Source organism: Octopus bimaculoides, chromosome 15 (assembly GCF_046866305.1).
Source record: "Octopus bimaculoides isolate indiv1 chromosome 15, ASM4686630v1, whole genome shotgun sequence".
In the NCBI taxonomy this organism is placed as follows: domain Eukaryota; kingdom Metazoa; phylum Mollusca; class Cephalopoda; order Octopoda; family Octopodidae; genus Octopus; species Octopus bimaculoides.
Genome location: NC_142942.1, coordinates 34,139,735 through 34,155,078, shown reverse-complemented (window position 1 = coordinate 34,155,078; position 15,344 = coordinate 34,139,735). Strand labels below are relative to the sequence as shown.

The following is a 15,344-nucleotide window of genomic DNA, read 5'->3' as shown; positions in this document are numbered from 1 at the left end:
CAACAATTGTTTCGACACATCTAACATCAATCCCTCACGGGTGGGACTGCTCCTGAACCAGTTGTCTCACCTGTATATGTCATGAGACATCTAGAAGCATTGCAGGGAGACTAAATGAACATTTGAGACAATGTGATGACAAAAAACAGTCCTCCATACTCTACCAACATGCCAAAGACCAACGTGGAGGCACACTGAGTCACCTTGACATCTGCATTTTTATCCAAACATCCAAAGGATCCAACACTCAGACAAATAGAGGAGTACCTCCTCATAAATGAAACATCCCCAGTACTAAATAGGAAATATACATAGAAGGTAATCATACCCCAATACCCACAGTTCATATATACACAGGTATGCTGTTATGTAGACATATATATATATATATATATATATATATATATATATATATATATATATGTATGTATATATATATATATATGTGTGTGTGTGTATATATATATATATATATATATATATATATATATATATATATATATACACATATATATATGACCTCTGTAATTGAAGCCAAACGAGGCACAACACTGGCAGAATAAAAGTGGTCACCCACTGAGAGGAACCTGCAGATTCTAAAGAGTGCCAGGAGCAAGGTAAAGCACACCACCAGGCACTACACCATTGAGTACTGGACAGAGCGTAGTGAGTCGATCCATATGGCCACCGCAACTGGCAACATCAGAGGGATGTACAATGGCATCAAGAGGGCGCTGGAACCAACGCAGAGCAAGACAGCCCCCTCAAATTCCTCACTTGGGAAGTCATCACTGATCAAGGCCAACAAATGGACAGATGGGTGGAGCACTATTCTGAGCTCTATTCCAGAGAGAACACAGTGACCTCTTCAGCCCTTAACGTCATCGAATGCATGCCGGTCATGGAAGAGCTCGATGCAGAGCCAACCAATGTATGAGCTCAGCAAGGCCATCAACAGCCTAGCAGCAGGCAAAGCTCCAGGCAGCAACAGCATCCCACCAGATATCATCAAGCACTATAAGGTTACCCTACTGCACCCTTTGCATGAAGTCCTCTGCCAGTGCTGGAGAGAGGGAGCTGTACTGCAAGACATGAGAGATGCAAAGATTGTTACCCTGTACAAGAACAAGTCAACATTGTTGGCAAAGTCTACACCCGGGTCCTTCTGACCCATCTGCAGAAGTTGGCTGAGCATGTCTACCCAGAATCACAGTGCAGTTCCAAGCTGAAAGGTCCACTGTAGACATGATCTCCCTTTGTCAACTCCAGGAGAAGTGCAGGGTGCAGCTGATGCCCCTGTATGTTGCATTCATTGACCTCACCAAGGCTTTCGACCTCGTCAGCAGAGACGGCCTCTTCAAGGCTCTCTATAAGATTGGCTGCCCTCCAAGACTGCACAGCTTAATTGAGTCCTTTCACTCAAACATGAAGGGAACTGTGCAGTTCAACAGCAACCTCTCTGAGCCCTTCGACATACGCAGTGGAGTCAAGCAAGGCTGTGTGCTTGCCCCAATGCTCTTCGGGATTTTCTTCTCTCTCCTTCTGACACATGCTTTCAGCACAGCACAAGAAGGAATTTATATGTGGACCAGATCAGATGGCAGGCTCTTCAATCTCACCCACCTCAAAGCAAGGACAAAGGTCATGTGTGAATGCTGCTTGATTCCTATACAATTCTAGAGAGCTTTCCTTGGAACATAGGAACTCCAAATGTGAAACCCACATCAAGACTTTTAAAGGTGTTCCCAAAAAAAACCCCACCAATTATGGAAGTTGAACCACCTGACTTTCACAAGACACTAGAAGAAATGGGCTGTGAGGAAGGTGTCACTAAAAGATCAGGCGGAGGTGGTGAATACGTACATTGTGTCTATCATCTACTACTGCCTGACTGTTGTGCCTTGTCCCCATTCGCACCTCACCAAGTTGGAGCACCTCCTCTTCAAATTCTTGTGGAGGGGACAGGCTCTGTTGGTGAGGCAGTCCATCTGCTGCCAGCACCCTCTATGTGTAGGACTGGGCATGCTGTGGGTAATGATGCATAGACATGTGCTGAGGCTGTGAGATCTCCAGATATTCTGCCTAAATGGTGAACAGGTGTGGTCACCGTTTGTCAAACAGGCCTTTCCTCAGCTTGTCTCCTTGACTGAGCTGCAGTTCTGGGTCAAGAAGAGACCCAAACAGAGTGAGTGGCATCTGGAATGTTGCCAGGCACTCACTTCCCTCTACCAGGTGGAAAGGTCAGTCAGTGAACATCCACTCTTGAGTTCTATAGAAGGTTAGTGATGGGAAAGTGCGATGATGCACTTCGAGAGGTGCTGGGCGTCAACCAAGTCAAACTGACCAGTCTGTTCTGGAGGACTTTTGGGCCTGGGACGATGGATAACTTCCAGAAATCCCTTGCTTGGCAGTGCTACTGGGCTGGGTGGGGGCACTACCAGTTCGAGATAAACTCTACAAGCATGGAAGTGCTGTCAGATAGACCTGCTCAAGATGTGCGCAGAGTGACAAAACCGTTCTGCATGCACTTGTCCAGTGTCCATGCATTACTGACTTGTGGAATTATGTCAAACAGTTGTCGTTGCATGTAGGATGGATCCAGCTATCGGCTGAGTCCATAGTGAAGATTGACCTGCTGCCTTCCTTTGACCAGGAAGGGCAGGCAATTTTCCTCTGTCTGGTAGCCATAGTGAAAGAGGTTGCATGGTGGACCTGGTTTAAGGGACTGAAGACAGACACTTTCTCTTCAGCCAATCCCTCATCAACTTTTTAAAATTTCACTTGGAAAGCAAGATGAGGGTGGAGAGAGAAGTGATGCCACCCCAGTACATTTGCTGAAAGGGAGGTGAATGTAGTGAAAATGGCCCATGTGAGTGTATCTACTCTAATAATGCACCTGTAGGCTGGTAAATTTGAGAAGGAGAGGTGTACCTGGGTACTCGCAAAGCAACAGGTGGTTCAAGATTGGTGGGGTACCTGAGCCAACCCTGGGTGGTCACCCCCCTATTGGGGAAATCTCATTGTTATATTTTTCTTGTTTAATGTTTATTGTTTTCCTAATTGTTTATTTGTTGTTTTGTGTAAAACCCCCACTGTCCCTGTCTACTGTATGTCAGCACTAGTGGCCAATAAATGAAATGCTAATAATAATAATAATAATAATAATAATAATAATAATAATTTTAAAAAAAATTCTTTTATTCGTTTCAGTCATTTTGACTGCAGCCATGCTGGAGCACTGCCTTTAGTCAAGTAAATCGTCCCCAGGACTTAATCTTTGTAAGCTTAGTACTTATTCTATCGGTCTCTTATGCTGAACCGCTAAGTTACAGGGATGTAAACACACCAGCATCAGTTGTCAAGTGATGTTGGGACACACACATACATATATATATATCTATATATATATATATATATACGACGGACTTCTTTCAGTTTCCGTCTACCAAATCCACTCACGAGGCTTTGGTTGGCCCAACGCTATAGTAGAAGACAGTTGCCCAAGGTGCCACGCAGTGGGACTGAACCTGGAACCATGTAGTTGGTTAGCAAGCTACTTACCACACAGCCACTCCTGCACCTATAATAATAATAATAATAAGGCGAGTTGGTAGAATCGTTAACATACTAGCTAAAATGCTTAGCGGCATTTCATCTGTCTTCACATTCTGAGTTCAAATTCCACCAAGGTTGACTTTGCATTTCATCCTTTCGTGGTTGATAAAATAAGGACCAGTTGAGCATTGGGTTCGATGTAATCAACTTACCCCCTCTCCCAAACTTGCTGACCTTGAGCCAAAATTTGATACCATTATTATCATTAATATTTGGTAGACATTACAGAGTGGCCCACGGACATTGGCTGAAACTCTCAGCCCTTGAGTCACTTGTAACGTCTATCAATCAATAATCTTTTTCTGCTATGAATACAAAGCTGAAATTTTGCAGGAGGAGTTAATTGATTTTATCAACTTCAAGACTGATACTTACTTTATCAACTCCAAAAGGATGAAAGGCAAAGCCAACCTTGGTGGAATTTGAACTCAAAATGCAAAGACAAACAAAATGTAGCTAGCATTTTGCTCCTAAGTATTTTGTTTGGTGTGCTAATGCTTCTATCATAGCAATTACATCTATCTACCTCTCCCTGTCTCTTTCTGTGTGTGTGGGTGTGGGTGTGGGTGGGTGTTGGCACAGGTGTGGCTGCTTGATAAGAAGCTTGCTTTGAAGTCTTCTGTGAACATTCAGATGTGAGTTTACTTATGAAGAAACAATGCAATCATTAATAAGAGTTGAAATTAATTCATGCAAGATTTCATAGCTCTAGCATCACTCCTTCATAGTCAGCCTATGAACTTTTCAGCTCACCCTCATATGTTGTAGTTTATGTGTATGTGTGAGTGGATTGGAGGAGGAATTAGATAGGTGCCCAAATCTTTAACCTAATGTGTTGGACTTTCAGTTTATGATGGTGGAGGTCCTAAGCAATCACATATTTTCTCTCATGTGGGAAGAATGAAAAATTTCACTCTTGCAGTTTAGGTAAGTGTCCTGGTGAAGAGAGTTTTTTTAAACATGGTTCTTTTCTTGGCTAGACATGACCTGTACTGTCTGCTACTGTTAAAGTAAGGTTTGTACTTCTCCAGGACACTCCATTTAATGTTGTGATCCATGGTACTTTCCTTCAATGACTATACATACCTCAACAGGGCTGAAACATTGCATCACTTCTGGATGTTGCAGGACTTATATAATCTGTTTCTGAAAGGACCTTCTGTAGTACCCACATACTTCCACACATCTGACTGCCCACTGGGGGGCTTTGATGTCACCTCTGCTTCATACGTGACTGTTTCTGTGTTGCAGCAGCCATTAAGGGAACATGTAGTGTTGCAAAGAAAGAGGCCTTTATGATGATCAAAGTCAAACTTTACTTCTAACCCAAATATTATTTAATCAACCCTATGAAGTTATAGACTGGCTTGGTATGCAAACAACTGATCAAGAGGATCAACAATGACATTAAGAGAGCCTCTTGTCTTGCCTCTTGGTGCAACTCCACACTGACATATCCCATCCTGCATGGCATGCTTGTTTATTTCTTTCTGGCCTTCATAATTATTTTGGATTCAAGGCCTATGTCTTAATATCATGCTGCATCACATTTTGATCACAAGTATCATATAATGTGTCCTTCCCTCAGAAGGAGAAAACTTTTGTTGGTAGCAGAAATAATAATTCCCTGATTTTTTCTTCAACCCATTCTTACTTTAGCTACAATACTTTCTGAGCAACCAGCTTCACTGTTACCAAAGTAATAGAAGTTATCAATTAGTTATAGTGAACTGTCTGGGTATCTAAGAAACTCTAATTTTCAGTGTCCTCTTAATGCCTATAGCCTCAGTGCATCTACCTCATACAAAGCCTGCCTTCTATGTTATGTTTGTGGTTCCTTCTGCATTCATAACTCACACTAGTACATCCCTGGAGTTCCTACTTACTCCTTTCCTGTTTATTGAACAAGGCTATTTCTGTAATGGTACCAGGGTCTTATCTTCCTTCCAACTCAATTGCACTTAAGTTTTAGCCAAGTTTACCTTGGGGCTTCTTAATTCCATGTTTTGTTTTGGAATATCTTCTCTAATTCTGTTATAGATTCGGCTATAAGAATCATCAGTATATAGGAGTCCCCTATACAGGATGTGATATTTAAAGAAATATCTTACAAAATTTCAATTACTTCAATATACATATATATTGGTATGTGAGTATTTTGATCATGCTCTGCATAGTTATGGGCTGTACTTTGGCAAGGTATAGTACCCATTCAGCTACCTTGCCAAACATACAGCAGAGTCATGGGACTGCAGTATGGTGGATTGTGAAGAGGCAGCAGAAGAGCTCAACTGAGCCAATTGTGCTTCTTACATTGATTCTGAGTGGGGGAATCCTAGATCAACGGTCAGGATCACCAAGCTCTATCAAGAGAGTAACTGTAATGCATCCATAGGGATGGCGTCCAAGGTTGTGTAATCAACTAATGAAAGATTCACTAAGACTTAAGCTCCCAATTCAGATTCATAATAATAGAATTGGACAGAAAAAATAATATATTGGTAAAACAATATATATGTTCTCTAGAAAATTATAAGCCATAATTTATTATATACATACAAATCCATATGTACTTACAAGTGGCTAAAGTGTAGAAAGAACAGAGAGAGAAAGAGAGAGAGAGACAGGAGGTGAGGGATGAGATTGAATAAATAAAATTTGTTGGTTTAAACCAGGGGTTAGCAACAGGTGAACTATGGCTCACAGTGGTCTTTTGGGACCTTAGGTCTTTTCACATTTAATGTATTTGTGGGCCATTAAATAGTTGATGGCTTTTTAAACAGGGGGAGATACACAGGCAAATGTGAAAAAAATTGAAAGTGGACCATTCTAAAAAGTTGCTTGTGATTTAAACTATGAGAAATAAGTCATCACCATCATCATTTGACATCTATCTTCCATACTGGCATGGAATTGACTGTTTGACAGGAGCTGGTAAGCCTAGGGACTTCATTGAGCCCCACTGTCTACTTATGCAAGGATTTTATGACTGGATACTCTTCCTAATGTCAACCACTTTACAGAGTGGACTGGGTGCTTTTTATGTAGCACCAGCACTGGTAAGGTCACCACATAACTTGCAAGACAAAGATCTCTTGACTGAGAGGGGAATGGTGTCAAAGGAGGTGGCCTTATGTCAAGTGATAAGAGATTAAATTATGATAGAGAGACAGAAACAGGTGTCTTGTTGTAGAGGAGATACAAGGTTATCCCAGTCAGAGGGAGAGAGCATCGAGCTTAGAATAAATACTAGTTTAGTGAAAGATGTTACAGAGAAATCAGCTATGATAGGTGTAAGAATAAACTGATATGTGTATGGGGTGGGGTATAAGTTAGGCAAATAAGTATCAAACAATGCCCATAGAAGACATGGGAAGAGACATAGGTGAGATTTGATGACCAATCTAACCAATCCATCATAGAAAAGTAGTTTCCTGTGAACTTGATGTATTTGACAAGATTGTTTAGCTCTTCTAGATCTGGTGAGACTCTTAACTTTAAATGAATAGCTATTTCACAATTGTTTTCTCATTATTATCTTGAGCTACAGTTCAAATACATTTTGCATAGAACACATCTCAAATTTAAAACTTACAAAAACAAAACACCAAAAGCATATCACAAATTAATAAAATACTATTGGTTTTATTTGCTCCAACAAAAATAAGGTTAAAATAAACATTTCAGGAACAGGACTGTATCAATGCTAAATAATAGCACAAGAAAAAAATGAACAGCTTTGTTACAGTCAAATGCAATAATTGGTCACTTTGATCAATGATCAATCTCTGGACATTGGTTCACTTCTAACATATACTGGCCAATGTATATATAACAATATTTTCAGATACCTTCAACTAAAAAATGAACCACGTGTTTGTCTGTTTCCAATGTCATTCACAACAAAACCAAAAAAAAAGCACTTCAGGGAAAGATTTGTCTTATTCACTTCCTATTGTAGAAATCAAAACTAAATATTGATCATTAGCATTGACTGGCTTTGCTCCTTGATAAAATAAGTACCAAATATTTAGTAATGGAAAGAATGCAGCTGACTAAACTCCTCTATTAAATCCTTAGTATTTAAACTTACCAAATTTGTAAGAACAAATTTGCAGAATGAACTGTTACATTAACGACAGGAAGCTTTCAACATTATGATATAAGTACATCAACAAATATATAGCTATTGGTCTTGTGTATACTACAGTGAAGCATTTTAAAGGTAACTGATGAATTTCTGAGTAGCCATTTGAGATTCTAACCATCTTATAATACCTATAAGCTGTGTAAGATGCATGAAGTTAAAATATATTTGCATAAAAATGGTTAAGAATGACTAAAAGATTAACACTGCTAACATGTGTTCCTTATATATTTGCAGTATAGTAATTTTATCCAGGTTATTAGTTGATGTATTTTCTTCTGCTAATGTCCTTAGCAAGAAAATATTTCTAATTATTAAGAAGTTTAGGCTATAGAATTCCCTCTACTATATAACTTATTTTATCAAGGAACACCAGCTAGTCAGCCTCAATGAGATGTGAAGTTAAAACTGAAGAGGCTGTAATTAAATACTACAAAACAGTGTCCTACAATCACAAGCATCTCTATTATTGAAGACACTAGCATTAGTATTTCATTGAATGCAAAATTCTTTTAAGACAGTTAGCTACCAGTTTAAAATGCCATAAAAGATTAACAGTTGGCATAGTGCAGTCTATTATTTAATCATAAAGCCTTTTCACTTTAGTTGATGCTGCACAAACTGTAGGGGTTCAGTTTGATTTCTATAATAGCAAGTGGATGAAACAATAACACATCACATGTGAGTTTCTCAGATAGCTTGGTTTCAATCCTTGAGCTACATAAAATAAAGCATTAATGTTACTGGACTAGAATTCCCTTGTCTTGAGATTCAACTTGCAGTGGGATATGGTTTAGAGTTATATCTATATATTCAATGGGTTTTTAATTGACTCAGTTGGGATTTTAAAATATTTCTGTAAACTTCATCTCCAAGTAAACTTGGGAGGAATTTTCATTTTTAATTCAAAGACAACTAATGGTACTTAAGTACATTGGCACTATGATTAAAAAAGCAGAAGCATTCTGAAAATTACAACTGTAAGAGTGACTTTCCTTTCTAGACTACAGGACTAACATTGTTCTACAATAAAACATCACACTTTCTTTTATATAGTTATAGTTCTTAAAGATTTTTTAAAAAAGTGCTCTTCAATTGACCTTTAATGTAGGTTCCCATATATGGTATACTTAGCATTGATGGTACCCTATATTTAAATGTTTTTTTTTTCTTCAATGGTTTTTCTGAAAAAAGAGGGAACATGTAAAGGATCTCTTACAGTGTACATGTGTATACACACACAGTATATATATAAAAAAATGTAAAAACTTTTGTTTTCAAAAAGTAAGACAGATTACATGATGTTAAGTACACCTGACCAATATTAGCAAAATAATTAAGTTCTAGTCTAAATTGTAGGTTAGTCAGGTTGCAGAGGCTAAGAGAAATGTAGATTTAAATAAGAAATGTTTAACATGCTTTAAGAAAGGATTTATATGAACAGCACAGACACAGGAGCAAGAGAATATGGGAGTAGTATAGCAAAAATCCAAAAAAAATGGATGCTGTTTTGATGTGGGGGATGAGTTAGAGTGGCAACTCAGTTTCATAGAAGGATTATAATAGACAGCAATGATTTTTTTTTCTTTATGCAAATGATTTAATGAGTTTGGTAGACCAATCTAAGTGTGAGTTGTATTTCATAGACAGGTTCCAGGTGTTGTAGGTACTTGGCCTACTTTTTGTTCTGTAAAAAAAAAAAAAAAAATCAATTTTGTTTAATAATCTTTAGGAACAGTGGGTCTTAGGAAAAGCTGCTATACAATGCCAAACTCACTGACATACAGACCTAACAGAGATCATGAGAGACTAGTTTCATGGGCCTTGCTATAGAAGAAAACATCCATTTTCTAATGGCAACCTGGATCAATGGTTCATAAAAATTAAAATTTTGAGTTTTGAATTGAAGAAAATGAATGTATTGACAGTTACAAAGTGCAAATTGTATCTATTTTTGGTTTATAAAATTGAGGTTATTGGAATACAGTTCTGTTTTGGAGCACAAATCAATGACATACAATATGGACTGTACATGTCATGATAAAAATTCAGCCACAGATATACAATTTCTTTTGGAAGGATCAACAAATTTGCATTATTATACATTTATGTCTAGTGTAGCCACAATTTATAACGTTTCACGTAACTGATTTGGGCTGGAAGCAAATGTATACAATGAAATTTGTGTTTTAAATATAGATTTCTTTTGGATAATATTAACATTAATGTAATGCTTTTTTACAGAGGGTTGGAGAAAAATTGCTGGCTTTAAGGGTATCATGAAAAGCCTGGTTGAAGGTCCAACTTCCTGAATTCTTTTTACAGAGCTTAGAAAAACTGAAAGACGACTCCAATAAGTATGTGAATATGTTGAATAAAATCATAATTAACTGATCCACCCGTATTTTACCCAAAGCCAGGAACTTTTCAGCACCCTTTTTTTATATATCCACTAATTTGCAGAAAAGAGATATAATTGAAAGAAGTCTTGTCCATGACTGGTACTTTTTTTTTTTTAATCAAGCCCAGAGAGATGAAAGTCAGAACTTAAGCTGGTGAGATTTGAACTCAGAATGTAACTAAACAAAAAGCATTTAGATTACCAATATAGCATTCCTCCTACTTGACTGCCCACTTTTTCACAAATATGAAAATACAAATAGCTGAGTGAATTTTTCAAGCACTTCTTTATAATAAAGAATGTGAAATCAAAGTATTAAGGAAAGAGTTGAAAAAAAAAAAAAAAATGGTTTTTGTATGGCCACAGCCTCAAGGCTGAAATATATAAAAGAATACTTTACATCAATTTGGCTCAATACCTGAGCTCAGCAATTAGCTTTTGGTCAGAAATTGTAGTCTGCTGGGGGAACTTGTCTCTCAGCACAATAATTTATTATGCTTGCCTCAGTTCACCAATATGTAAGAAATAAGTACCAGAATACTTGGGAAAGTTACATGTAATAAACTGAGGACTTATCATCAAAAGAGAGAGATTCCCCCCCCCCCCCCCTTTGTCTTTAATGCTACAGAAACAGTTGTAGCAACAGTTCTTTGTTAATTTTGCTATTTTAGAGATTGTGGGTAGGAAAATGAAATTCAATCTTACATTCCTCCAATACAAAAGCTGGTTTTAAGTTTAATGCTATCAAAACCCCCCAAATTTTTTATCTAATTAAAAGAGGAATAAAGCTCACAATGAAGTCATAAGTTCAACTCTTAAAGAAAAGATTGATAAACAGATTATCTTAATGTTATGTTGATTAATAGATGTGGCACATTGATTCATTGTTACTTCAATTAAAAACACTATTGTTTAGAGGCCATTAACACATTTATTTGTTAATAAATGGCTACATAAAAATTGGTTTTCTCCTGTTCAATATATCTTTTATGAGAAAAGCTGGTTATAAAAAATATAAATTTTGGAGTAATTTAATTATAATAAATAAATAAATATGATGATAAAAATAAAGTGCTAAAATATTAATTTTAGCTACGATTATCCAACTATGATTAAGAAAGTTGGATTTAAAATGAAATAATGAACTGGATAATAAACAAGATTCAAAATTAAACCCTATGATAAAAATATTAATTTTAAAACCAAAGACAATGTTTGACATTTCCTTTCTACTCCCAATTATAGGCACAAGTCCTCAACTTTGGAGGAGGGTGTAGTTGGTTATATCAACTCCAGTACTTAACTGGTACTTTATTTTATCAGCCATGGAAGAGTAAAAGGCAAAAATGATTTTAGGGAGATTGGAGCTCTAAACATAAAGGGCCATATGAATGAGGGAATCAGAAAATGGTTCAAGTAATTACTTATATATATAGGGGTGGAGAAACTTTCGACATAAAATATCTTTATTATTGTCACACTGCTTTCTGCGCATGCCTACTTATAGTTGGTACTATTGTGGTCACATGATCGAAATTTGAGCCAGATCACGCCATTTTTCTTTCTAGCTTTACATGGCCACTCCACTAGCAATGTGGACAAAGAGCAGTGATCTGATTTCTCTGGTTAGAAGGTGTGCCAGCCATGTGCTGAAATTCATCAGAGGCTTTTAACACAATACAGGGACAGTGCACTACCATTTAGAAGTGTGTACGAGTGGACTGAGACGTTTAAAAGTGGCTGGACAAGCATGACGCATGAAGAGGACGTAAAGATTCAGCAAGATTGAGAGATGGTAATGCTGAACCGGTTCACCATTACCATCTTTCGGACTACTGCTCTTTGTTCTTCTTTGGTGCACATTGCTAGTGGAGTGGCCATGTTTACACTGTAAAGCCAAAAAGAAAAATGATGCAATCAGGCTCAAACTTCCGTCACATGATCATAATAGTACCAACTGTAAGCACGCATGCACAGAAGGCAGTGTGACAATTATGAAGATATATTACATGGAAGTGCGGATAATTTTTGACTTCCCTTATATATAAAGACCTGCCTGAGGCAGTTGTTCTTTTTGTTGTTTATAATATCCAGGACAATTACTAAGGAACTGGAATACTGACAAATAACTCCAAAAGGTGGCTTTGGAATAAAAATATTACCTCATTAGACAATTCTATAGTTAAATTATTTCTGAGGTAAGCTATTTCAACAATTTAAAATTTTGATTATTAAGCTCATCTTCCAATTTTTGTTTTTTTTGTTTTTGACAAAGAATGACAGCATTAGAATGAAATGTTTTGTTTCGTATTCAAATCCAGTTTAAGGAAATGTGAATTTGTTTGTTCACTTTACATCTATTTTCCCATAATGGGACTAGTTGAATTGACACTTATTTGAGATAGTATTATATGACCTGATGCTCTTCCAGTCACCAACCCTTATCTGTTTTCCAAGAAACGTTTTTTCCCCTTAAACTAAACTCTGAAAGGCTAGAGCTACAGGCCGTGTAAACGTGGCATTACTGTATTTGCCTAAGCTGGTCTCATGTGAAGAAGTGAAACTGGCAACATTCACACACGTACAACTTCTGTCAACCACTTACAAGGAATTGCTCAGGTTGATGTTTAGTAGGAAGAAGTAGCTGGACTGAATTCTAGACATGACTGCAAAGCAAATAACTACATAAATAGAGGGAGGGGGGGTGAGTACACCTAAGGTAATTAGAGACTGGACTACATAGAATGTAATATCAAATACAATAATATGGATTATGAAGTTACTAGTTTGACAAAGTTTAGATTAGGCTAATTTTGGAACAGAATTGAAAAATCAATTCTAGAGTGTTAAGAAGTTAATATCACAGGTTTCATATATTGGAATTGCTTTAATGAATTTTGTGCAAATATCAGAATTTCATGTGTGTGTTTTAGTAGCAGCTTTTATTCAATATCATTGGAAATGTGACTAGATTTCATTAAATTTAGTATGTTTAACCAAGAAAATTTTTCAAGTTTTCAGACAAATGTAAAGCCCATTCACCCACCTTCTCCATCCACTATTCATGGAAGACCTGTAGAGGTAGGGTCCTCAGACACTCCTTCATAGGGTCCTATCAGTAAACAACTGTCATTACACTTTCTGACTGGATTTCCAAGTATAACCAACTGAGACTATGGATATTATTCAACCATCTCATTCTTGATCTGCCTCGAGATCTCTAGCTAGGGCTTGAAGAATCTATCTTGCGACATTCTAATCACAAGTCCATAGCACTGCAGCTGTGACCTCTCAATGCAGCTCAACCTGGAGAAACTTTTCGATCTCTGAGTTAAGCACCTTATCAAGTAATATTAGTCCAGAGACTCTTTAGAGGAACCCCATTTTGGCTGCTTGAATTCATGACTTTACTCTTTTGGTCAGTACCCAACATTCATGAACATAGGTGAGGATAAGGACAAAAACTGAACTGAAGATAGCAAGTTTGAATTTTTTACCAACCTCTCCTTATTTGGAAGATCGAATGCTGGAGCTGGTGCATTACTGTGCCAGCACCTGTAATTCTAGAATTTAATTCAGCCTCCTACTTTCCATCACTCATGCATACCCCTTCTCAGTGTTCAAGTGCAAAGAAATCAAATAATACTGAGAAACATCTACAGAAACATATTTCAATATAGGTTCATTGTATTAGGATTAATTCTCAAGAACAGCAATTTTTTTGGCTAAAATCTAAACTTTGGCATTTATAGCAAACAAACCATTAACAAAACCATTTAAATATTGAGTAATGACAACTGTGATACTTTAATGAACTATAATGTTTAAGAGAAACCTGCAAAGCCTCTTCAATACAAAACTCATCTATAAAACAGATGAGTAAACTAAACTAAAATAACAAGAAATAACTGGTCAAGACCTCATGTAACAGGCAGTTTGAACTGTATAGAGTTGAGATTTATTTTTATCTCTTGGATTGCCAGAAAAACAACAAACAAACAAACAAAACAAATATATAAACAGTGTAACCATTGGAAACCAGACTTGAGATCTATAAATTTAATATAATTAGAATACAAAAATAAAATGTATTTTTTTATGTAGATCCCCAGTTGTTTTAATTTTTAAGGCTGAATGCAATATATATCATTTATGCAGTTAATGTCAGCAGAGATTGTAAGCATAATAGAATGACTACTGATGTTAGCAATTCATCCTTCATCATAAACATTTTTGCGGAGTCCTTTTTTGGCACCCTGGTGGATGTGTGGATCGAGTTTAACTGCAAAACACAAGGAAAAAAGTAAAAAGTAAAAAAAAAAAAACAAACAAAAAGAGAAAAGCAATGATTGATACAAAACTTGTGAATAATCAAAATATTTCAACTGCTTAAAAGATAGCTTTTTAATCAATGCGGAGTTAGAAATTTAATTAATAACCTGTAAAAGTACATATTAATTTAAGAATGAAAATAGTTTCAACTATATCACAGTGTTGATAAACAAACTGCATAACCTATTTCACAATCAGCTTTTGTGTAAGGTTTTCCTGTCTGCTGCAGGTGAAATACTAGGTTTCTGAGAGAACTCATTAATTCTATATGCCCCAACTCATCGAGCAATAAAGAAAACATACAAGATCTGAGAATATTGTCTGCAGTATAATGACAGCCTATTAACATATTTATTTGTGTATAATATCCAAATTTTCTAATCAGTGTGTATTATATACATGAGAACTAAAAGTTAACCATTTTTCCCATTCGAGTGTGCCACCATATTTAAGAAGCAAGTTGTATCTACTGTCCAAGCTAACTGATGTTTATGAAATAGCTTAAATCAATGGGACATTTTCTATGATAACATATTAAATGTTTGGCTAAACTGGCAGATATGCATCTTATGATATTTCTACCATCACTGTTCAGTGTGGAAGACCAGAATGGAATACTTCTTTTGCTTAAATTAGTTGATGTGAAGATTAAATTAATAAATTATCAATAATATTGATATTATTATTGAAATGTAATTATAAACTGTAACTAATAAATATTTCTGATCCAGAAATACTGTAATTATTATAATGAACCACCACTATGTTTCTGCTGGAACAATGAAAGTGTTTACATTCTACATTATGTGTTTTATATTCTTCTATATTGGCTGACTTTTCACAGGCTGA

The 15,344-nt window shown here is 36.5% G+C and overlaps 1 protein-coding gene across 2 annotated transcripts in view; it reads right to left on the bottom strand.

Moving 5' to 3' along the window:
• Positions 1 to 7,235: 7,235 nt before the first annotated feature.
• Positions 7,236 to 15,344, bottom strand: part of LOC106880619 (activating signal cointegrator 1) — a 31,792-nt gene continuing 23,683 nt past the window's right edge. For both annotated transcript variants that reach the window (XM_014930643.3, XM_052973237.2), the window contains one exon: positions 7,236 to 14,445. In XM_014930643.3, coding sequence (XP_014786129.1) covers positions 14,375 to 14,445 — 71 coding nt within the window. In that variant the 3' untranslated portion in view covers positions 7,236 to 14,374. The remainder of the gene's footprint in view (positions 14,446 to 15,344) is intronic.